Source organism: Phascolarctos cinereus, unplaced genomic scaffold (assembly GCF_003287225.1).
Source record: "Phascolarctos cinereus isolate Bilbo 61053 unplaced genomic scaffold, phaCin_HiC Scaffold_1;HRSCAF=81, whole genome shotgun sequence".
NCBI lineage: Eukaryota > Metazoa > Chordata > Mammalia > Diprotodontia > Phascolarctidae > Phascolarctos > Phascolarctos cinereus.
Window position 1 is genome coordinate 94,390,568 of NW_027555514.1, and position 26,628 is coordinate 94,417,195.

Sequence of the window (26,628 nt, forward strand, 5' to 3'; positions counted from 1 at the left end):
TAAAGTGGGAAGAAGCTGTGTACCATGGGGAACCACACCCAGTCTATGCTGTAGTAGATTAATGAATCCTAGGGAGGTGCTTGAGGCACTTAAAGCTTAAGTAAATTGTTTAAGATGAAAAACTTGTAAGTATCCCTGGAGCACTTTGAACTCAGGCCTATTGGACTCTGAGCCCAGCCCCCATCTACCAGAACTATAATGACTTTGGTATTCCCAAGCAGCAGGATAATTTCTTGGAGCAAGCAAGCAGCCTTAAATGCTCTCTCAAATCAACTTTATAGTTCACAACATGAAAATAATACAAGAAATAATTAAGACAGATTCAATTGAGTACAAGGAGGATAATGGCATCTATAATACCAAAGAAATAAATGTATGGAGGTGGGGGAGAGAAAGCTCCAATCTCTCAATACTAGTCATTCCTCTTCTTTCCATTATGACACCTAATCAGAAACCAGGCAAGAATGTTCTGAGTTAGTCACAATCAAGTAAGGACAAACCAACGTAGTCATATCCAAGGACATCAATTATTTAAGGGAGAAGGAGTTCACAATCAAATATTTTTAATGGTGTGACAATAATTGTTTCAAATAGGGAATTCATATTTTCTTTGGACAATAAGAGGTACAAGAGAAATGTCTGCATGATTCCCATATTAATTTGAAACTGATGACATTAATTTCATAATGATACAAAAACACCCAATTCATGAAGAAAAACAGTCAGTCATTCTGACAAAGCTTATCAGAGTATTTGCATGGAGGGATGGTTCCACAAGAATCAAACTAATTGGAACATAATGAGTTTTTATGTTTCCAGAGCAAAACCAAACAAAATGGATGTGAATGTTAATTCTAGAAATAATATCAAAAGACAGCTTACAACAAGCAAAGGCTTATCAGTATAGCCAGACCAGTTTCCTTCTGACATCCTGTTGAGACTTTATCTTTGGTCAGTTTACCACAACATAAGGAGTTTCAGAAGATCAAAACAGAATGCTGTGCAGATATGATTGCACAAACAGACCACCCATGGCTGATTAGCTCTAAATCACAGGATGAGCTTTCCAGGAAAGAAGCAAGGTGTAAAAGAAAGAGCACTGAACAAGGATTAGAGAGATCTATTTCATACCAACTCTACCATGCTATTTTGGACAAATCATTAAAACTGTCTTAGTTTTTTTTATCACTAAAAGTACCCTGCCTAACTCACAGATTTTTGTGGGATTAAATGAGATAATAATGGATGGGAAAGTGCTTAGAAATATACATTGTGTTGCACAAGTGCAAAGTATTGAAATGTGTGCATCATTCAGAGTATAACAAAATCAAGTTTCCTAAGGAAAAATATTTTCTGGGACTGTGGGAAGGACACTGCCCTGAGCACCAGAAGACCTAGGTTCAGTTGTCTCATCTATAAAATAAGTGAGTTGGAGCAGATAATTTTCCAGGGTAAGTTTATTTTTGAAACAAACTCTGAGAAAAATGTATCTTTAAGAGTATTTTGTAAGGGAAAAAAATAATCAAGGACCACAACCAAGTAAAATAAAAAGCAAGTACTTTGCTATTTTTGTTTGTTTTGGAGAGAGGAAGAAGAAAAGGTTTTATTTATTAGCATTTCAAATTAAGAACTCAGCATAATGATTGTTTTAGTTTAGACTGCTGTTGATCAGGATTATGGACATTAGAGTTTTGAAGTTTTATTGGGACCGCCATTTAAAGTTCTGATTCCCTTTCTAGCATTCCTATCTTTGGGCCTCATTTTTCTTCATTGTAAAATGAAGTAGTTAAACTAAATAGCCTCTAAGGTCCCTTCCAGCTCCCTATCTATGATTCTAGGGGACACTGAAACTAATATATAATATTATTAAAGCTTCCTTTCTGTCCTATTTTCTTCCTTCCCTTCTTTCCCTTACCAAATTATTAAATCCAAGATTTTTGGTCTAATAGGTGCTGAATGGATAATACACTATGAGAACCCAAATTAAATCACTGCATAACACCCTTTGAAAATTAGTGAGCTAGTCATTATTCAGTGCAATTTATCTATGCATTTAGGTACATTATGGAAAAGTAGATAAAGAGGTAGACTTAGGGTCAGGATACTTGGTTTCATATCCCAGCTCAAAGACTTCAGTGTGATGATATGCAAATCAATTAAATTCTCAGGGCCTCTATGCCCTTCCTGTGAAACAAGAATAGTAATACCTGCACTACCTGACTCTCAGGGCTGTTGAGAACAAATCAAGGTGAGATATAAATAAACAGGAATTATCATCAACCCATGGGAGACTCTACTTTTAATAGGAGACACTGTCACAACAACTCATTGGGGACAAAAGAAATTAAGGGCTGTGTTCTATCCTGACATTGCAAGCTTTATACCTATGTTAAAGGAACAGAACAGGTTTTCTTAGTCTTTTTAAAGAAGAAAAAAGAATTCAAGAAATGCTGCAAAACAAGAAGGAATGGAGGATTCAGCCTTTGGTTGGTACAAGAGAAAGAAACAACATAATACAGTTTGGAAGCAATTCAATGAACAAGAATTTGTTAAGCCCCTAATATGTGCCAGACACTGCTCTTGGCACTGGGGAAACAAATGATGAATCAAATAATCACTAGAGTCAATGCTGAAAGGGGTGTGGAAATCTCAGATATAAATAACAGGAAGCAAATTGGAAACAGCACTGAGAGCCTCAGGTACCTATGTGAAGCCACAATTTTAGCACAAGAAAATAAATACATCATAGAAATCAGAGAGAGTTCAAAGAAAAAGAGCTAATGTCTGAAATAGGGCAATGGATTTATGTTATTTATTCACAATAAACAGATCTGATTTGAAGAGAGTGGGGAAAAAATGACATAAAATACATACACCTACATGGAAAAATAGTAAGAATTTTAGAGTTGTAAAAGGAACTTAGAGATCAATTAGTCCAATCTCCTCATTATACAGATAAGAAAACCTTTCTGAGCTTTCAGTTGCTACATTTCTAAATATGGTAGTAGGAAGCTAGAATAAGCAAGTACTTAGCCATCTGAACTATATTTGAATCTCCAGGTCTCAATGAATTACACTTCAGGATATTGAAGAAATTTGTGAATAGATGGTATCTCAATGCCATTATCAATAATAGAAATCACAGAAAATGGAATGAGACTGAAAATGGGGAAGAGGGAAGAAAAGGCACCTTCTAAGTGAAAAGGGCACCTTATAAATGAGTAAACTTGACATCAAACTCTGTTAAAGGGATGAAAGAATTTAGGATGGACTATATATCAAACACATTATCTGGATCCAACATGAGTTCACTAGGAGCACCATTGTAAACAATATCATTACATTATTTATATGATTATGTGGAAACATGGCCCAAATTGTAAACACTGGATTTAAAGACAAAGAAACTGGGTTTGAAGCCCAGCTCTATCATCTATTAGCCATGTGACCTTGGGCAAATTACTTAATGTCTCTGGGCCTCAGTTTCTGAAAAATGAAGGGGTTGGACAATATCACCTATAAAATCCCCTCCAGCTCTAAATCTATAAATCTATGATGCTACAAAGTAATAAAGGTGATAATAATTTATGATCAAAATATACTTTAAGGTATAATAAATCAAACTTGCCTAAAACTATTTATTAAGCATCTACTCTTTGCAAGGCACTACACTAGAGATCGAGAATTCAGCCAAAAAAATGACATAGTTCCTGTCTTCAGAGAGCTTGCATCTTACTAGGATGTAATTCATTTGCTATCAGCTGCTCTGCTTGATTTCAACCCCATCACCATTACCATGATGCTCCCCAAGAAAAGCTCATCACCAGAAAACTCATCACCATGGAAAATGCTTCAGCTTTGGTACTCATACCTCATCAGCGGTACCTCAGTATCAATGCTTCTGCCTCTGAAACTGGAGGACTAGAGAGTAGAGCAAAACACTATTCCTATACTATTATACAACTACTACTTTATAGAAGGCTCAAAATCTGGGTACCTTTTGGTGCTCTCCCTTATTTTAACCATATTTTTTGGGTGTATTATCTTCTCCATTAGGTTGTGAGATCCCCGAGGGCAGGGACTATCTTTCCTTTTATTATTTGTATCCCCAGCACTTAGCATAGTGAGGCTGTTAATAAACGTTTATAGTACCCCACAGTAAATTTTACAAAAGTGCTTTTCTCACAATATTCCTCCCCTCTAAGTTGACAATTCTCTTTTTACACATAAGAATGCTGTTTCATTGTGAATTACAAAATATTCCCTGAAGAAAAAGTCTCAGGCCACTCAAAGGGTAATGGAAAAACAAATGGTGGGCAAAAGTAGGTTGCAGCATGTTTCCAATAAAGAAATGAGCATTCCTCAATAGTATTCAGCTTCCTGTTCATTCTCCCACATTTCTCAAGGTGTTCAGCACTTGATTTACCATCATCTTCTCCTCCTCAACTCCTGGGGACATTCATAACACCTTAGATGCTTCCTCAAATATCATAACATTGTGATTCCTAGCTCACATGACCTATTTTCAGTTCACTTCAGCCACACATAGAAAAGGTTATATGTTAGTGATTCTTAATGTAGAATCCATTAACTTCCCCCCCCCATTTTGATAACTATTTCAATATAGTTGGATTCATTTTAGTCCTATGTATTTTATTTGACGCATTTAAAAAGTTTATCCTCGAAAAAGGTCCTTAGGTTTCACCAGACTGCTAATGAAGTCTATGACACACAAAAAAGTTAAGAACCAGCATACCATTATCCACAAGAGTTCAATTTTCCTGCTTAGAAACTCTGACATTCTCCTATCAGATTAAAACCTCCTATTACTCTCCCTTGTGCAGGGTGTTTGTGTGTGTGTGTGTGTGTGTGTGTGTGTGTGTGTGTGTGTGTGTGAAGGGAGTGAAGCCAAGATGGTGGAGAGAAGCCAGGTAGTTGCCTGAACTCTCCCCAGTTTCCCTGAAACAGTGTTAAATCAAGCCTCTAAAAGAATTCTGGAGTGATAGAATCCACAAAAGACAGAGCGAATCAATTTTCCAGCCCAAGATAACTTAGAAGGACTTCAGGAAAGGTCCATCTCCTTAGGTAAAGCAGGAGTGCAGCACAGCACAAGTGGTGTCCAGGCAAACCATCGTGAGGCTCTTAGACACAGCAAAGATCAGCAACCAAGGTCTGGCAGTCTGGGCTCAGCAGGTCAGTGACACAGCAGGCCAGCTCTGAGGACTGCAGCCTAAGCACAGAGGGCAAACTGCCAGCCCTGGAACCCAGAGCACAACAAGTATGAATCGGCTGGCACATTCTAGCACAGTGGGCAAGCTGTCAGCCCCAGAGACTCTGGCACATAAAGCCAGTGACCAGATTCTTGGTCCCCAGTGCAAAAAGCTTGAGACAGTACCCCCTATCCCCCTGGAACAGAGCTCAACTTTTAAAAATGAGAAAGTAACAAAAAAGAGCCCTGACAATAGAAAGCTACTTTGGTGACAGGGAAAACAAAACATAAACTCAGAAGATGACAACAATATCAAAATGCCTATATGCGAAGCCTCAGAGGGGAAGATGAAATGGTTTCAAGCCCCAAAAGTCTTCTTGTAAAAGTTCATAAAGGATTTTAAAAATCAAATAAGAGAGGTAGAAGAAAAAATGGAAAAAAATGAGAGTTATGTAAGAGAATTATGAAAAAAAAGGGTCAGCACCTTGGAAAAGGAAGCGCAAAAATTGACTGAAAAAAACAACTCCTTTAAAAGCAGAATTTGCCAGATGGAAAAAGGAGATACAAAAGGTAACTGAAGAAAATAATTCCTTAAAAATTAGGATTGGGAAAGCAGAAGCTAATAACTTTATGAAACATCAACAATCAGTCAAACAATATCAAAAAATGAAAAAAAAGAAGAAAATGTAAAATATCTCATTGGAAAAAACAAGTGACCTAGAAAATAGATCCAGGAGAGACAATTTAAAAATTATTGGTCTACCTGAAAGCCATGATAAAAAATAGGGACTCAAGAGCATCTTTTAAGAAATTATCGAGGAAAACCGCCCTGATATCCTAGGACCAGAAGGCAAAATAGTCATTAAAGGAATCCATCAATCACTTCCTGAGATACCAAAATGAAAACTCTAAGGAATATTATAGCCAAATTCCAGAATCGTCAGGTAAAGGAGAAAATACTGTAAGCAGTCAAAAAGAAACAATACAAATATGAAGGAGTCATAGTCAGCCTTACGCAGGACTTAGCAGCTTCTTCATTAAAGGATCAGAAGGTTTAGAATATAATATTCTGAAAGGCAATGGAGCTTGGGTTACAACCAAGAATCAACTACCAAACAAAACTTAACATAATTTTTCCAGAGAAAAGATGTACATTCAATTGAAATAGGGGACTTTCTTTCAAACTTTCCTGATGAAAAGACTAGAGCAGAACAGAAAATTTGATCTTCAAATATAAGACTTAGGACAAGCATACAGAGGTGAACAGGAAAGAATAAAAACACGGTATTCAATAAGGTTAAACTGTTTATATCCCTAAATGGGAAGCTGATACTTGTAACTCTTAAGAACCCTATCCCTATTAGAGCAATTAGAAGGAGTATACTTAGACAGAAGGTATGGGTATGCTTTGACTTTAATGTGATTAAAAAATAATTAAGGAGCAAAAAAGGATTGTACTTGGAAAAGAAGAAGGGGGGAGGAAGAATGGGGTAAATTATGTCATATGAAGAGGCATGAAAGAGCTATGACAGTAGAGGTAAGAAAGGAAGGGCTGAACATTGTTTGAATCCTACTCTCATTGGATTTGGCTCAAAGAGAGAATAACATACACACTCAGTTGGGTGAAGAAATCTATTTTACTCTATAGAAGTAAGAGGGGAATGGGAAGAAATGGGGAAGGTTATAGGAGAGGCAGATTGAGGGAGGCAGTGGTGGGAAGCAAAACACTGGTGAGGAGGGATAGGGTGAAAGGAGACAGAGAAAAGTACAAACAAGGGAAATATAAGATGGAGGGAAATATAGTTAATGATCATAACTGTGAATGTGAATGGGATGAAGTCACCCATAAAAGAGATGTTGATAACATAGAGGATTAAAATTTGAATTCTCCAATATGTTGTTTACAAGAAACACATCTGAAGCAGAGACACACACACAGAGTAAAGGTAAAAGGCTAGAGCAGAATATATTATGCTTATAGAAGGGGAAGGGGACATGAAAAGAGGTGGGAGATAAAAGGGAGGATAGATTAAGGGAAGGGGTATTTAGAATGCATGCTGTCTTGAGGTGAGGGGAAGGATGAGAAGGGGAGAAAATTTGGAACTCAAAATCTTGTGGAAGTGAATGTTGAAAACTAAAAATAAATAAATTAATAAAACTTTTAAAAAAAGAATATATTATGCTTCAGCTGAAGTCAAAAAAGCAGAGGTAGCCATCCTGATCTCAGACAAAGCAAAGGCAAAAATAGATCTAATTAAAAGAGACAAAGAAGGAAATGGCATCTTGCTAAATGGTAACATAGACAATGAGATGATATCAATATTAAACATATATGCACCAAGTGGCATAACATCTCAAATTCTTAGAGGATAAGTTGTGAGTTACAGGAAGAAATAGTCAGCAAAACCATACCTCCCCTTTTCAGAACCAGATAAACATAACCAAAGAATAAAGAAGAAAAAAGTTAAGGAGGTGAACAGAATTTTAGAAAAGTTAGATATGCTAGACCTCTAGAGAAAATTGAAAGGTGATAGAAAGAAATACCTTTTTTCCTCTGTGACACGTGGCACCTACACAAAAACTGACCATGGATTAGGGCATAAAAACCTCACATTGAAATGCAGAAAGGCAGAAATATTACATGCATTCTTTTCAGATCATTATGCAATAAAAATTACATGTAACAAAGGTCCATGGAAAGATAGATTAAAATTAATTGGAAATTAAATAATCTAATTCTGAAGAATGAGTGGGTCAAACAACAAATCATTGAAACAATTGATAACTTCATCAAAGAGAATGACAATAATGAGACAACATACCAAAACTTATGAGATACAGCCAAAGCAGTACTTAGGGGAAGTTTTATATCTCTAAATGCTTACATGAATAAAATAGAGAAAGAGCAGATCAATGAATTGGGCATGTAACTAAAAAAGCTAGGAAAAGAACAAATTAAAAATCCCCAATTAAATACCAAATCAGAAATTCTGAAACTCACAGGAGAGATTAATAAAATTGAAAGTAAGAAAATTACTGAATTAATAAATAAAACTAAGAGCTGGTTGTACAAACAAACCCAAACAAACCCAACAAGCACCAATAAAATAGATGAACCTTTGGTTAATTTGATTAAAAAAAAAAGAAGAAAACCAAATTACCAGTATCAAAAATGAAAAGGGTGAATTCACCACCAATAAAAGAGGAAATTAAAATAATAATTAGGAGCTATTTTGCCAAATTGTATGCCAATAAACCTGACAATCTAAGTCAAATGGATGAATATTTATAAAAATATAAATTGCCCAGATTAACAGAAGAGGAAATAAAATACTTAAATAACCCCATTTTAGAAAAAAAGAAATTGAAAAGGCCATCAATGAACTCCCTAAGAAAAAATCTCCAGGGTCAGATGGATTTACAAGTGAATTCTATCAAACGTTTAAAGAACAATTGATTCCAAACAGTATATAAACTATTTGAAAAGATGTGGAGTCCTACCAAATTCTTTTTATGACACAAATATGGTACTCATATCTAAACCAGGAAGAGCCAAAACAGAGAAAGAAAAGACCAATTTCCCTAATGAGTATTGATGCAAAAATTTAAATATACATACATAGGATGGAGTTAAGATATCACCCATCATCTACTATTTTGCCCCAACATTCTGATGTTATTGGTTCTTTTTGAAAACACAAATAATAACAACCACCTCTTCTTCCAAACTTGTTTATTTCTGTCAAAGGCGTGATCATTCATCCAGTTTCCTAAGTTTAGAATTTTGACATTTTCCTGACTTCCTCACTTTTCCTTATCCCACACATCCAATCAGTTGCTAAATCTTGCACTTCTACCTTCCAAGCATCTCTCAAATATAAGCCTTACTCTTCATTCACATAGGCACCACTCTTTTAGACCCTATCACCTCTTACCTAAGTTATTGTGAAAGACTCCTAATGGTCTCCCTTTCTCAAATCTTTTACTACTCTAGTGAATCCCACAACAGTGTTGCTAAAGCAATTTCCAGTGATTCTTCCAGTCAACAACTCTAATGGTTTCCAATTGCCTCTAGAATAAAATGTAAATTCCTCTCTTTAGTTTTTCAAGATTTAAATGAACTGGTATCATACCATCTGTTTAGTCTCCTTGGAGAATACCCTTCCTTCTAAATTCTGTGATCTGTCCAAACTGGCCTTCTCTCCATTCCTCACACACAGCTCTCTCATTTCTGTATTGTGCACTGACCACCCTCTCTCTTTACCTCTATCTCATAGTGTTCTCCCTTCTTTCAGCTCAGGAACCACCTTTTGCACAAAGTTTTTCCTTATTCTCTCAATGATTAGGGCCCTCCTTACCAAACTACTTGTATTTAACTACTTTGGATATATTTGTATTTATTCCCTTTGTACTTATACTACACATACTTGTATATGTATTTGTCTCCTCCCTTCAAATATAGTCTCTTTGCAAGTTGGGGTCATTTATTTCTTGGTACTAATATCTCCAGGAACTAGCACATGATCTTATACATATGCATGAGGAAGGAAATAATCCTAATTTGCAAGGAGATTATATTTGAATAGAGTAGATATTTGTTGATCAATCACTTAATTGATGAGAAGCAGGACAAAATATATCATTGGACAGGTGTATGATTGGAAAAGAAGGTAGATTGGCCATGTCATGAGACTAAATAATACCTGATGGACAGTCACTTGACAACTCATACTTATATAGCACTTTAATGTTTAACAAAGTGTGTTATATACATCATTTCATTTGGTCCTCACAACAACCCTACAAGACAGATGCTATTATTATTCCAAGTATGCAGACTAAAAGAATCAAAACCTGAGGGTTGTCAATTTTAAATCACTTATGTGGTGTAGTCCTGCTAATAAATATGTAAAGCAAGATTACTAACTCAACCTGAAATCCACCCAGGCAACTTATGAAACAAGACAAAATAGAGTCTTTATCTGAATGTCTTTAAATTTTATTTTCTAATGAAGCTCCATTCTCATGAGGAAATAGGAAGATGTCTTCTCTAAAGATCCTTATAGGAACCTAGAGACATATCTCTCCTGTGGGGTTATGAATATCCCTGATTTAGAAACTACTAACATTTAGGCTATATGCATAACCATCATACTGCCTCCTTTATTTCATTCGTTATTAAGTGAATAGAGAACTATGAAAATTCCTTATCATCCTTTTGTCACAAGACTCCCAATTAAAAGGGAGAAAAGAATGAGAGGCAAAGCAATAACTATGGTAGGGTAGCCAGGCTTTTGTTCTAGGGTGCTAACACTGCTAGAGGGGCATCTTCCCTACCTCCCATGCCCCATCAACTGTTTTTGCCCAAGGTGAAAGAATCCATAGTTATAATTCTGTTAAGAAAGTGTCAGAAATACTCAACTTGTCAAATCCATTTGTCATCCAAAAATAAAAACACAAAATGACCAAATAGCTCTTACATTTCAAGGTGTAGGAAGAAATGAAAGTGCACATGATATAGACTCCATAAATATTTGTAGGACAGAATGAAGCAATGAATTCCAAGGGAATGAGGTCTTTCTCTATTGTGTTTACTTTACAATTTTAAAAGAGCAAAAGGTTCTCTTTTATATTGTTTTCCTGAAGAACTTTGAATTTTGATTTAAACTACCAGTAAGATACCACACATAGGGACTTAAAGGTGTGTGAATTAAAAAATAAGGGAGAATGACAACCAATAATTACAGTAGTACCCACAGCTATGGTTTTATATATTTTCAAATACTGGAGACTTATTGTTAATAACATTAATACACCATACTTATTTGAAGGACAGGTGAATACTTTTGTATGTGTGTATATGGCTTAGGGACATTTGTGTGATTGATTTTTTTTAATCTACTACAAGGCTAATCTATCAGTCAGCCTTCATTCCACACCAATATGAAAAGGGAGAAATAAATTTTAGAAAAATCTCCTCAGTGGTAGGACCATAATAAGAATGAATCTAATCTGCAAGATGGCCAGTATTCTGATCAATCCTGACATGGATATAAGAGACAAGCAGCAACACATCATAAAAAATACTCATTCCTTAGTTTTCCCAACACCTTCCATTTTTGCTTCATGACAATATCCATATCATGACCCTTTTCTCTCCTTAACCATCTCTTAAGAGGCATTTCATTAGCTTAAATGTAGTTGAATGATTCTATGATGTTTCTATTCAAAGATCTTATAGGCAGATTTGTACATTTTTTCAGTATTTTAAACTTATTTTTACTTATTTAAACTTATTTAAAGCTTATTTTGGTGATTTAATGGAGTCTTTATTAATTATTATAGAGAATTCTCTAAACACATCTACAGTAAAATATGATATCTTTGGCATAATAAAAGAAATTCTGAAACTTTTTTTTCTTTTTGGTGAGGCAATTGGGACTTGCCCAGGGTCACACAGCCAATAAGTGTCATGTGTCTGAGACTGGATTTGAACTCATGTCCTCCTGAGTTCAAGGCCAGAGCTCTATCCTCTGTACCATCTAGCTGCACCCAAAGTTTTTTTTTTTAGGCAATTGGGGTTAAATGACTTGCCCAGGGTCACACAGCTAGTAAGTGTCAAATGTCTGGTCTGAGACTGGATTTGAACTCAGGTCCTCCTGACTTCAGGGCTGGTGCTCTATCCACTGCACCACCTAGCTGCCCCTTATTTAATTTTTTTTTTGGCTAGGCAATGGGGTTAAGTGACTTGCCCAGGGTCACACAGCTAGTAAATGTTATGTGTCTGAGGCCAGATTTGAACTCAGGTCCTCCTGAGTCCAGGACTGGTGCTCTATCCACTGTGCCTCCTAGCTGTCCCATAGAAATTCTAAGAACAAAGAAAGTGGCATATATTATGCCAATGGATACACGTACATATAATATATACACACACATACATATCTATGTATATACATATGCATATATGTGTATATGTTTTTTAAATTCACTTTTCATATGAGAATGGTGTGTAGTTGTTCCAGGAGAGGAAATGTAAGATGACAAAGTGACCCTAAATTGGCATGTTGTCAACTTGTTTTCTATTTAATATCTTCCTGGAGTTATTCTCTTTCATTTTTTTTCCCTTCCTTCCAAGTGATGTTCATTAAGTTCATGTTTTGCAAGATGAAACTCTCCTTAAGAAAGTTATATTTCTCTAGCTTCCAGAAAGACTTTCTTATTTAGCACCTCTAAAAAAAGTCATCTCTTCCCCACTGCCCCCAAAGCCATTATTTCCTCTATGTGCTCTTCCTGGGTCTGGTGACTATTTTTGTTCAAGATCTCAAAATAAGCCTAAAAGCTTATTTAACATTTCAGTGGTGCAGTATGTCCTTTTCAGGGACCTCCAGCACAATGTTAACATTTGACATTCTCACACATGATGAATTCCTCTCTCTTCCCGTCATCAATACTATTTAGGGGGCAGTGGTCACATAGTATTGGCACTGTGTTGACAAGCATTTCTCTGGTGGCTAATTGCCTTTCTATTATGATATAAGCCACAAGAGGACAAAAACTTTCTGTCCTATGCCCACAAAATTGGCACCAAAATGACCCTTTAAAATTTGTATTTTTTGTCTGTACATTTTGTGTATATTTTTCCCTTTAGAAAACACAGGATAATGGCATTTTTCTATTGCTTTTTTTCTGTTCCTTTTATTCTGAAAATAGAGGTTTAATAAAGAATATTACAAAGCAAAACAACAATACCAACAACGAGAGTCTAGAAATGACAAGAGCCCTTGAGAAATAAAGCACTTTGCTTCTCTATACACTCCTATTACACACCATATATATGTTTTCCTAATGAAAGAGGGCCATTATTTGACCCACTCATTCCAATATAAGCCAAAAAGAAATTGTTGAGTGCCTATTATTCTTAAAGTACCTTGCTTAGCAAGGGGCGTCTAGATAGTGCAGTGGATAGAGCACTGGGCCTGAAGTCAGAAAGTTATTGTTGTTGAGTCTTTTTCAGTTGTGTCTAGCTCTTCATGATCTCATTTGGGGTTTTCTTGGTAAAGACAATGGAATAGTTTGCCATTTTCTTCTCCAACTCATTTTACATGTGAAGAAACGGAGGCAAACAGAGTTAAGTGACTTACCCAGAGTCACACAGCTAGTAAATGTTCGAGATTGAATCTGACCTCATGAAGATGAGTCTTCCTGATTCCATGCCCAATGCTCTATCCTCCACATCACCTAACTGCCAGAAAGTCAAGAAGATCTGAGTTCAAGCCCAGTCTCAGATACTGACTAACTGTGGGCAAGTCACTTTAAACCCTTTTTTGCCTCAGATTCTCATCTGTAAAACTAAGATATACTGGAGAAGTAAATGGCAAATCACTCCGGTATCTTTGCCAAGAAATATAGTGAGTCAGATATGATTTAACAACAACAACCATGCTTAGCAATGAGGATACAAATTCAACAAGAAAGAAAGAAAGAAAAAAAAAAGAAATGTAAATGACCATGATGACTCTGCTGTAATCCCTGCTACTGGGAAGACTGAAGGTGGTAGATTACTTAAATTTGGAAGTTCTGTGCTGTAGTTCACTAAAGCCATTAAAATGAGTGTACTAAGCCTGGCACCAATATGTTAAGCACCTACAAGCAGGCAGCCACTATGCTGCCTAAGGAGAATGTGGAGTGCATGCCAGGTATGGGTTATTGTCTGTGCCAAAGCCTGTAGGTGAGAGATAGAATGCAAGTAAATTGGTTTAGCTTGAATGTAGAATGTATAAAAGTGAGAAATGTGAAATCATCTTGGAAAGAGAGGAGAGTCATATTGTGAAGGGATTTAAGCACCAAGTTAAGTAGTGTGTATTTTTTCTTATGGGAAATGAGTCATTGAAGGATCTTGTGGAAGAAAGAGACACAATCATACTAATTATTTTGATAGCTGCTTTACACAGCAACACAGTAAATAACCAATGGTTATCATATAAAATGAGAACAATGGCACATTAAAACTACTCAGCTGTCATAGACTTTCAATTAAGTGATCTAGTCATATTCTGCTTAGTTAAAATTTCAAGGCATTAACTGATATGGTGCCTTGTACATAGCAAGTATTTAATAGATACTTATTGAAATTAATTGAATTTAATTCAATTTGGCAACTAAAATGAGTGAGAATTTTTTTCACTATAGCAAGTATAAGTGGTAATCAAAACAAACAAGAGAAATGAATACTATGTTGCATCTTCTAACACAATTAGCTCAAGCCTAATTTAATACAGTTGTTTGAAAGTTGCTCTTATTATACAGACTCATATACCTCATCAAATATCTAGTTTTCTTTCAAATACTAGTTTTCTTCTCCAAAGACTAATATATTTGCTCAGAGGGATGTGACATAGCCCATCCATGTACCTAGAAATAGTGGAGTTTTCCTGAAAGTTGAGGTTGTTCAACATTCAAATGCTGGGGATGGGAAGGGATATCTTGACAGGAAGCAGATGCAAAGGTTGGCAAGTATCCTAGTCGTGCTGGCCAATGCCAAGGAAATAGCTCAGTTTCAGAGGTACAAAAGGAGAGGTTAGCCCATTTTTCAGCTTTCTTAAGAGATTTTCAATGCTAATTCAAAGAATCGGTATTACACACAGAGAATTAGAAGGGACGGTAGAGCTCATCTATCCATCTATCTGGTTCCTTCATTCTACAGATGAGGAAACTGAGCCAGAGAAAAGTGACATGTACTTAGGATCTCTAGTCTAAATCCAAAAAATGTACTTTCCACACTGATATTTTTCTATTAACAAAGGCATATTAAGTGTATACCATATTTAAAGCACTATGTTATATACCAAAATGAAAAACAACACACTCTTTGCCCCCAACAAACTTATATGAGGGGTCTGTCACATTGAATAAGAGCACTGGAAGTGAAGTGAAGAACAAGATAACTGCATTTGAAATCTGTATGACTACAAGCTGTGTTACCCTGGGCAAGTCACTTAACCTTTCTGGGCCTCAGTTTCCTCATGTGTAATCTCTAAAGTCCCTTCTAGCTGTAAAGCCAGAATTAGATTCTGTGCCCCAGAATTTAATATTGTCTTCTCGAAGGGACATGATTAAATCCAATGAGGAATGTTACGGGACAATGGAGAGTCCCAGGCAATATGATCTAGGACATTTCACAAAGGAGATGACAATTGATTTTAGCCATAAAGGAAAAGAGGATTGTGACAGGTAGAGATTAGGAAAGAATGAATTATAGGCATGAAGGACAGTTCATTCAAAAGCAGGGAGGCAAGGCAGGGCATGTTAGATTGAGAATAAAGCAATAGTATAATTTGGCTGGAATATAAGAGTATGTGAAGAGAAATAAATGAAATATGGTTAGAAATGAAGCTGTAGCTAGCTGGTGGATGCCTTTAAATGTCAGGCTAAGCAGTTTGATATTTACCCTAAAAGTGTAAGAGGGGCCTTAGGTGTGTGAACAGTAGAATAATATGGCTAGACCTGTGCATAGAGAAGACAATTTTGTCAGCTTTGTGAAGGATGAATTGGAAAGGAGTGACACTGGAAGCTAGGACACCAGTTATCAGGATATTACAAGATTTCAGTTCAATAGTCCAGTGATCTAGATCCTAAACCAGATAGTGGAAGAAGTGTGAGTAGAGATGATGGTCACAGACTAGTTAAAGGGTTTCATTTTTGGAAGGAGCACAAAAACCCATCCAGTCTAAATCAGAGTCCCATCTACAATATGTGAGATTTGAAAATCTAGAATTGATACAACTTTCAACTGAATGGACATAAGGGGTAACCAAGAGGAATTCCTGGAAGAATGGGAGTGACATCAACAGAAGGTCAGGTCTAGGAGGGAAGACTGTGATTTTAGGTCAGAGGAGTCAGCATGACATACAGATGGAAATGTCTCTCAGGAAAGTTGTTGTTTTGTTGGTTTTCCAGTCATTCCTGACCCTTTGTTACCCCATATGGGGCTTTCCTGGTAAAGATATTGGACTGGTTTCCCATTTCCTTCTCCAGCTCATTTTACAGCTGAGGCAACTAAGGTAAGCAGGGTTAAGTGACTTGCCCAGGGTCACGTAGCTAGTAATTGTCTAAGGCTGGATTCAAACTTAGGAAGATAAGTCTTCTTGACTCCATGCCTAACACTGTACCCACTCTGCCACTTAGCTGCCCATCAGGAAAATTGGAGATGTGTAAATGAAGTTCAGGAAAATGTAGAGAGATAGATGTGGGAGTTAACAGCATAGAGATGATAACTCAGCCCATAGAAATGGGTGAACACAACAAAGAAGAGAGTATAGATAAAGATAATTAGAGAAAGAAAATTATATAGAGAGAAAGAATAGAGAAAAAAGAATAAATAATAGAGTAGAAAAAGCACTTGATATGGAATAAAAAGACCTAGGCTCAAATCCTAGCTTTCATACTTATTGTCTGTATGATATTGGGCAAGTCATTGAACTTTGCTGGGGCTCAGTTTCCTCAGCTACAAAGTGAGAGGGCTGGAATAGGTGGCATCTAAGGTATTTTTCAATTCTAAACTATGATCCTATAACTAGTGTAGAAAATTTGGGGCTCATTCATTCTAAGGAGATGGGAAGAAGTAAATGTACCATAGAAGGAAATGAAGGAGTGTTCAGAGAGGTAGGAGAACCACTAGAGAGCAGTATCATGAAAGTCAGAGAGGAGAATGTATCCAGGCAAGAAGGATGGCCAAAGAGCATGTGTTCTGCAGAAAGTTCCAGAATGAGGACTAAAATAAAGTTACTAGAATTAATAAGAAGTAACTGGCTCTGTTTAAGAGAGAAATTTCAGTTGAATGGGCAGGGTAAGAAGTCAAACTAGTGAACTCTCTATCCTCCAAAGCTTGAGGAGGCTGACACAGTCTACTGGGTAAGATTCAAGGGTAGTACTTCAACAAATATAGAGGAGCCAGATAGTAAGTGACAATAATATAAGGGGGGAAAAGGATGCAACATCAGTGGTTTAAAGAAGAAAACACTCAACAAAAGCTGTGTACATGCAGTTCTAGCAACAAAGGATACCCTAAAACTAGAGGGGAGGAGAATTGTTCTGAGTATTTATAAACTTAGGTATAAATGCTTTGCTTTTGCTTTTTCTGTCTTGATAAAATAGCACCTGTTCAGTCATTATCTTATTTATCTTAGGGTTATGTACATTGGTGTGCAAATTACTTGGAACAAAAATAATTTTGATATTATTTAGTGACAATGGTCATCTGTCTGTGCTTTGACTGGCCTAAGATAGACTCATAATATCTAACCTTGGACAGATGAAGCTGGATTGAGATTGCTTCTCTACCTTTATATGTATTTCATTGTTTTCTTTTGTTGTGTTTTAATCCTGTGATTTTTTTTAGGAAGAATGGATGTTACTACAAGAAAATGTATAAAAGGCATGATTCTTAAAGAGAACATTTCAATGAATGTTAGAGATATTGCTGTGGCTACTGGTATGGAGAAGTCAAACATTTTAAAGATCAGGTTTACAGTCTGTCAATTTATTGTACTTTGTCCCAGGATATGCATACCACTGTAGAAACAAGCCAAATTCTGAAGTTCCTAGAATAAACTGAGGGGGCTAGGTAAAAAAGAAAGTAGCCCGCAAATTGAACAAGGTCCATTTAAACACAAAATTTCAGTATGTGAGCCAAGGATTAAATTTACAACACTAAAACAATTTCTTCTAAATTATTTTTCATTCCAGGGAAAGTTTGCTAATTTGGGCCCAGTAGGAATAAATAGGCTCATGGATCTTAGGACAAAATCAAGTCCAGATCAAATTTAGGTTAATAAATAGCTAGGTACTTTCAGCTAAATACTACGTGAACTGAAATATGTGATACTTAAGTGAATATTACATGGTGACTGAGTCCAAAAGATTGTGCTAATGGATTCCTACTCCATTCTTTTCCAATCAGGTATTTATGTATCTTTAATTGTCTGATCAGGAGGGAGAAAGGGAATACTTGGAGACAAAAGAACAGTGCTGAAATTATCTTTTTTGACTGTGGGTAAATTACTTCACCCCCTCCCTGTGCCTTGTTTTCTTCCCTTCTAAAATGAAAGGCTAAGTGATTTCTAAGTCTCCTTTCATGTCTAATAAAATCATAGATTCAAAGCTGGACAGCACCTTAGAAGTACAAGTTTCTTATATTTTATTGCTCTATGAATTCTTGAAAATAGTGGGTACATAATAAATGCTTGTTGAATCCATTGATTAGAACAAGAAGAAAACACTCATTCTGTTTCCAAAGCCTCTGATAATTTCATCTTGAAATTGCTCATTTCAGAAGTGATTATTTAGCTCACTGAGTCAGTCTGCAAGACACAAAGAATTACCCAGCAGTGGGCACTTATCTGAAACCAGTGCTTGGTTAATTAGGTCTCTGCCACAGTAGGTGGGAATATTTACTGTTGCTATGAATAGTAAATCATAAATGTTAAATCACATGCCATCACAGGAAATAATTGTACAAAACTTTTTGTGGCATAAGATAATCAGGCAATTATTGAGATGGTTACAGTATTTGCCTGCCACTGAAGCTATATTGTTAAAACTAGTCATGCTTTTAGCTACGATCTCATTTATCCTGGCTCCACATTCATGAATTTTAGCACTGAAAATAAGAGTTTTAATGTTTAGCATTTATGCCTAATTTAAGGTGCTTTAAGTTTCCTAAGAAGTGTATGGTCTGCAACATGTTATTACCTCTTTAAATTGAAAATGACTCATTTTCTTTTCTTATGTGAAATTCACAAATCTCACAAAATAAATAAAATGTTTCATTACCATGGGGCAGTTGAATGAATCTTTGACTAGATACTTGGAGACACAGGTTGGTCTAGATCTGCCAATAATTGTGACTACGGACAAAACACTTTGTCTTTTTAGCTTCAGCTTTCTAATACAAAATATGGAGATAATTAGACAAAGATAGAAGTAACTATATAAAACAAAATAGATAAGCTCAATGACATAAAACTAAAATGCTTTTGTACAATGATAACCACAAAAATTAAGATATATTAAGAAGATAAACTATAGAGTTGGAAAAATATTTTCAATAAAGAATACCTTTTAAAGTCTGATATATAAATGTGTGTGTGTGTGTGTATATATATGTATATATATATATATATATATATATAATATATATTATATATATTATATATATATATATATATATATAATATATATATGTATATATATATATACACATACACACATACATATGTATGTATACATATACATGTAAATATGGAAATAACACAAATATATAACCCCAAAAGCCACTGCCCAGTGGTTATGTGCACAAAAGAAAGAAATTAATAGCTTTTCAAATAAAGATTACAAATGATCAATGACCATTTGAAAAATATGTTCCAAATCACTGATAATAAGAGAATTGAAATGAACATATTTTTAATCAAGTACAGCAAGAAAAAATATGAAATAAAAACTTATTTAAATACAGAATGTTTGCAGCATTGACCTCAGGAATTTATGAATGCAATTGCAAAACACTTTTTATAAAAATTGACTTAAATAAGTAAAGAGATATTAATTACTCATGGTTAGACTGTGCCAATATAACAAAAATGGCAATATAGCCAAAATTAACTCACATATTCAGTACTAAAAGAAACCACAAAAAGGTTATTTTATAGAACTAGACAAAATAACCATGAAATTTCTCTGAAGAAAAAGTCTAGAGTAACCAAGGAAATAATGGGGGAAAAGTAGGAATGAAGAGTACTTGCACGTGCAGATTTTAACTTATCTTATAAAAAAGTAATCATTAAAATGACTCAGTATTACTTAACACATAGAAAAGTTGATCAGTGGAATAGATTAGGTGAACAAGATAAATAAGATGTAAAAAAAAATTTGAACATAATATAGATTTTTATAAGCTTGGGGATACTCATATATGGGGTAAGGAGTCTCTATTGATAAAAATTGCTGGGGAAACTAGGAAGAATCTTGCAGAAATTAGATTTAGACCACATATCCACAGGAAATTCCAAATGAATGCATATCCTACATATAAAGGGATAAATAATGAAAAAAAATAAGAACAAGGGAAGGCTATATCTTCCACAAATTTGGCAAGGGCAGGTTTCTTGCCTAGACAAGTGATGAAGATTATAAAAACATCAAGTAAAGAACTTTGATTACATAAAATTGAAATATTTCTGCAAATGCAACATATAGACCATGAAAGTAAGATATAATTTGGAAAAATGCTCACAGCTAATTAATATTGTAGAGAGTTGATTTTCAAGTTGCATAAAGATCTGATATAAATATATGATTCCTCAAAATATTAAGGATCAAATGATATGAATTGGTAGTTCTCATCACAAAAAATATAGTCTATCAAAAACCATGTAAAAAATTCCCCAAGTCAATATATTAATGAGAAATGGAAGACATAATAACTTTAAGGTTCAACTTCATACCCATCAAGTTGGCAAAAATGAACAGAGAGGAAAATAGCAATTATTGGAGGAGTTGTGAGAAAACAGGCACATTGGTGCACTGTTAGTAGAATTGTGAATTGGTTCAATCATATTAGAAGACAGTTTGGAAGTATATTTAAAAGGTCATTAAACTAAAATTTCCTGTTGGCCAAATAATGCTACTATTAGACTCATATCCCAAGGAGGTCAGAGACAGAAGGAAAGGATTCATACATACATGAATATTTGTACCACAAATTTTGTTTTGACAAGGAAGTGGAAAATAGTAAGTGTCTATCATAAGGGGAATGTTTGACTAAATTGTTAGATATTAATGCAATGGAGTTTTATTATACCATGAGAAGTAAAGAAATGACAGATTCAGAGAAATATGGAAAACAGTATATAAACTGATGCAGAGTGAAATTAAGCAGAACCAGGAAAATTTACAAGAAGACCACAAAAATATGAGGGAAACAACTCTAAAAGATCTCAGAACTTTGACTAAGGCATAGATAAATTATCATTTCAAAAGAGTGATGAAGCATATCTTGCAATTCTTTATAGTGAGATGATGGACTAGAGATAAACAACACATCAATTATCAGGGTATAGTTAATGTTTGGATTTGTTTTGCTTATCTATATGTATTTGTTATAAAACAAGACCTCTACTTGGGTGGAAATGTAAGGAGGAGGTTGGTGGGCAGTGATAAAATTTTAAGAGTATCAATAAAGCTTTTTAAAAGTTTAGAAAGAAAACTTGGGCTTAGTACTTCTGAAGAATACCTATTTTGTGAAATATCAACTTAGAGTAGAACTACATAAATTCCTATTTAATATGTATCAGATTTTTGAAAGTATTTGTATTTAAATTTACAGAATAGTAAAGCAATTTAATTAGATGTGTTGATATAAAACATGCATTTTAAAAAGAAAGGCAATTAAAAAATATCCTAAGGTTTCAATTCATGTTAAACAAATTGACAAAGTTAACAAAAACTTGGTATGTTGAGTGCTGGAGGGTTGGATGACAGACACTAATATAATATCAGGAATTATGTAAACAAAGTGACCAAACCATTCATACCATTAGATCCAAATATCCCACTAAGGGCCACATACCCAACAGAAGTGAGACAGACACAAAAATCCCATATACACCAAAATATCAGTAGTAGCACTCTTGGTGTTAATAAAGAACTAGAAACAAGGTGGATGCCCATCAACTAGGACATGATTTTAAAAAAAAGTATGGCATAGAAAATAGAATTTTATCATATAGTAGAAATGACAAATACAATGAATTTGGAGAAAAACTGCAAGATTTGTATGAACTGATGAAAAGTGAAATAAGAAGAATGAAAAAAATGATAGAAAAAGATCCCTCAAAAGAAGCTGACTTGAGTAACTGATAAAAACCACACCACAAATAATGAAACCTTGCCATAGCAGAAGCCTGGGAAATTATTAGAAAAAAGTTACTGTATACATTGTCAAATGAATTCACTGCATTGGATGGCTTCACTGAATTGTTTTTCTTTGTCCCAAGGAGAGAGATTATCAATCAAGAGGTAGAGGTTTGTTTTGTTTTTCAGAAAAGACTGTGATATAAAGACAAAGGTATCGATAAAATATATTTCAAACAAAATGAGGGTATTGAAATAGATTTCTAAACCTAGAGTCCAGCTATAACATTCATGATTCAGTGATACTTTTCTGCACCCTCCCTTTAAAGGAACAAGAAAGAAGAACAAAAGCACACAGCTCCTTTAATTGAATAATTCTCAATGATGAATTCAAGGCAGTTAAGAGAAGTCATGTTCTTGAATTGACCTTAACTCACAATCATATCTTAAAAGCTGTAACTTGATATAAAGCCTCTAATTTTATCCTAACTTTTGTCTTTATAGCTGCTGTTTTATTCCCAGGAATTCAATTTCTGTTCGCATCATTGTTTTTTCTGTTCTTCCCTCTCTCTAAGTTTTTGAATTTATTATTTTACATTTATTAGTAACCGATATTGCTATGTGCTGTATACTGTTTTTTACCCTGCGTATCAATATATCAGATCAAAACTTAAGAGACAATTCTTTGTTTAGTACTAGACAACCATACATCCCAATGAAAATTGTTCCCAAGTCCCTTAGCATAAATCTTTTCTAAAGTGACTTCACTTAGGTATTCTTAGTTACAAAGTACCCTTAATGTGAGCAAGATGGTTCTTGGGAAATGATGAATTAGTTTTCACGGATACTATTATAAAAGTACAATTCATATCTATTCTAGACCTTAATTTCCTATTATACTTTGTAGTTACAACAGCCTTCTAAATGCTCCTTTTCTGTGTTTGGTAGAGGAGGACTATGCTGAATGGGTAAGCATTACTAGGAAATACCAGGCCCTAACACTGTTCTTTATGACAAGAAATTAGAACAGAGCAAAAAACCTATCTTAGTACTCCTGAAAAACCTGAAAAGATAGCTGATATAGTAGGGAAAGCACTAAACACAGAGAGAGAGAGAAGCTCTGGATCTCAATTCTACCACTGGCGAGATGTGTGCTTGGATATGTCACATTATCTGAGCTTCTCTGAGCTTCCATTTCCTCATCTGTAAAATGGGGATGATACCCTGAATATCTATATATCTAATATAGAGTAATGAATAGGCCTAAGGAAATTGAGAGAATGCATATAAGGTACTGTGCAACATTTAAAGTGCTATACAATTATCAGCTTATTATCATCTCAAATGAAATAATTCAAACAGGGAACACCTCATAACTTTAACATGCTGAATAAAAGACACCTACATGATAATGACTCCTAAAAGAGGTACATCCAGGTCTCAATTTGTTAAATATAAACTCCTGGATCTGTCCTTCCTGTACTGAGTGACAGCTGATTTCTGCCTTCTCTTCTGCTGACATAGGCAGATACTTGCTGCAGAGCTGGACATATGACCAGGAGACTATGCTGTCAACTGGGAAAGAGATGAAAGGTTTCCAAGACAAACATTTCCTGGACTGACTTGCTATCACGGCGTTATCAAAGAGAACAAGAAATGATAGAAAAGAAGGGATGGAAGATGGCTGAAGGTAACAACAGGGAAAGTGCTTTTGTAAAGAGACTCAAAGTTCACATTTCAGTATGTGACAGTTTTCAATAGAAGAAACTACTTGGTATGGACAAACTCACATAGAAATAGGCTCTCTTTTCATTATCAGCCCACTTCTCTTGTTTTGAAGAACATCTCTTTCATTTATCACATAAATCACTATCTGCTACAGGGCTCATTATTTTTCTGTCTTTATGAAATATTAACATATCTATTATATACCAGTCTATTTCTCAACTCATGTACTTCCCATGTTGATCTCTTTCTGGCTTTGTACTTTTCTTCATGTTAGTGACATCTGTTGGTTAGCTCCAAGCCTTGAGAATATAAACTTTCAGCATCTTCCAAACTTGCTATCTCACCTAATGAGTTTTAAATATATAGCTAACAGTGCATGCTTGCCTGAGGAAAGTCCAAAATAGGCACTTACCACTGTTTGTGGTCAGCATCACAGTTACAGTAGTATCTTGAATCGGTACAGTTACGTTCAATGCCACACGCACATTTCTGAATTCCAGGTCCGGAACCACCCCAGTAGTAATGCTTTTCATTGGCTTTCCCAACCCACCAGGTGTAAGGGCTTCCATCTGCAAGAGGATATGGAAATCAGAGTTAGGAAAATGGTAGGCTCAGAATCTTTATAAATGATGTGCTGAATAACAACTCCAATTTCTTTGTTGTTTTAATGTTTGTCAAGTTAGGCTGTGTGATATTGGTTATTCTCATTTTTCACAGAATCATTGAATGTCAGAGTTGGAAAATACCTCAATGGCCATTTAATCCAACCCACATTTGCAAAAGAAGCCCCTCTAAAATAACTACAACGTACTGAACAAGTACTCTTCAATCTTTGCCTGAAGATCCCCAGTGAGAGGTAACTCAAGGAGAAAGGTAGCCCATTTCCCTTTTGAATAGTATAATCATTACAAAGTCCCTTCCCTCCTCTCTCTCTCTCTCTCTCTCTCTCTCTCTCTCCCTCTTTCTCTCTCCCTCCCCCACCCCCACACTCTCTCTCTCCAATAAATTCTCCATACAGTTGCCAAAATAATTACCCTAAAGTACAAATTCGACCAGGTCTCTTTATTTCTTCTCAAGAACCTTCAATAACTCCTGATTGCCTTTGGGACAAAACATTAACTTATTTTTCAGCCTGTCAAAATCTGGCTCTAGTCTACCTTTCAGGTTTGTTTTATATTACTTTCCTTTACATATTCCATTATCCAATCAAACTGTCTTCTTTGCTACTCCTTGAAACTGGAGTCTCATCTCATCAATAAAGTCCTTTACCATCCCTCAGGTCTAGAACGTCCCCCTTTCCTCTTCACCTCCACTTCTTAGATCTTAACCTTGCTCTTAGAAGTCCAGTGCTTGGGAGATGGGTAAAGGAGGTGAAAGAATTTCTTCTTAGCTTCTAACACATTCTTATCTGAAGAAAGAATGTTAATATGTGGCACATTTCCCAGGCTACCAGAATTGTCTAGCCTTAGTGACCAGTATTCGGCAATGTGACCAAAATTCTATAACTGGACATCAATTATTAAATTCTACTTTTATGCGAAATTTAGCAGGAGGGGAAATGATTTCTGCTCCTTTGTTTAAAACTAGCAATCTGCCTTCCTTCATTTATATGCTAATTGGAGTGCTACTTTTAACTTCACAATCCATTATTTACCTGTTAATTGACTTTTGGGAAAAGCAAACCATCTACCCCATTTAAAGTGATAAAGGGGATGGGGTTTTTGAAAGAAAAGAAATGGAGTGGTGGAAAAAGAAATAATTTAATTATCTGTTTCCTAGAGTTTGAGATTTGCTTCCAAGGATGAAGAGCCCTGTTAACTAAATTAAGTAGGTGTAAATCATTGTAACAAGGACATTAGGTAATGGGGAACATGTTCAAAGTTGGGAAGAACTAAATCATCAAAGCATAGGTACATTGTAATGAAAGGGCCCAAATATGGACTGAATTAAACCTAATGATGGTATAATGTCTGTAGTTACTTAAGATGAAAAGAAAGTCTTTATTATGGTGAAGTGTTTAGTATGGCCTGGCTGATTGAAGAGGACAGGGAGAAAGAAAAGAGAAGCTGGAGCCAGGATTTGAGTAAATAGATTCTTTTGGACAGAGCCAACATAAGGCATTTTTGTACTCAGATTTGAAAACCCAGCCCTTACTTTCCTCTGCAACTCTATTTGCAAATTGTGCTGTTTCTTTTCATCACAGGCTCTGAGCCTTCTCTGTAACAATCATAACTGACATTTATCTAGGTCTTTAATGAACACACTTCATCTCATTTGGTGCTCACAACCACCTTGTGAAGTGGGTCCTAGAAGAGTTTTTATTCCTTACAAGGATGGAATGGTCTGCCCATGGTCGTTGAAGTAACATTCAAACTCAGCACTCTGGGCTATAATTTTAGCAATCTATCCTTCCCCACATATTGTCTCACTATATCAAATGGAATTTGAGTTAGGACAGAACCAAAAATCTGTCTGCCACAAAAACCAGAAATTCTTGCCAGCAAAATCCTGTGCATTTGTAAAAACTTGAACTAAAACTACCCTGCTCCCATTTCACTTGCATGGACCTTATATCAATGACTACCTCACCTAGACCAATACTGTTTTTCTTTCTGGGAAACAGAATGATGGTATTGTTTCAAGAAGACAGCTGTAGTTCCTCTTTATATAAAATGTAATCTGAACTCATACTTTTCAACATTTGCTGCAGGAAGCCATAGGATTCCAAGAATGGACTCTTAGAGTTCCTTCAAGGAAATGTGGTTGTCATGAGCAACTAA

General features: G+C 35.4%; 1 protein-coding gene across 1 annotated transcript in view; it reads right to left on the bottom strand.

Moving 5' to 3' along the window:
- CNTNAP2 (contactin associated protein 2) overlaps positions 1 to 26,628 on the bottom strand; it is a 1,976,042-nt gene that overhangs the window by 517,341 nt on the left and 1,432,073 nt on the right. The window contains exon 13 of the mRNA XM_078153085.1: positions 24,261 to 24,417. Within this exon, the coding sequence (XP_078009211.1) occupies positions 24,261 to 24,417 (157 nt within the window). The remainder of the gene's footprint in view (positions 1 to 24,260; positions 24,418 to 26,628) is intronic.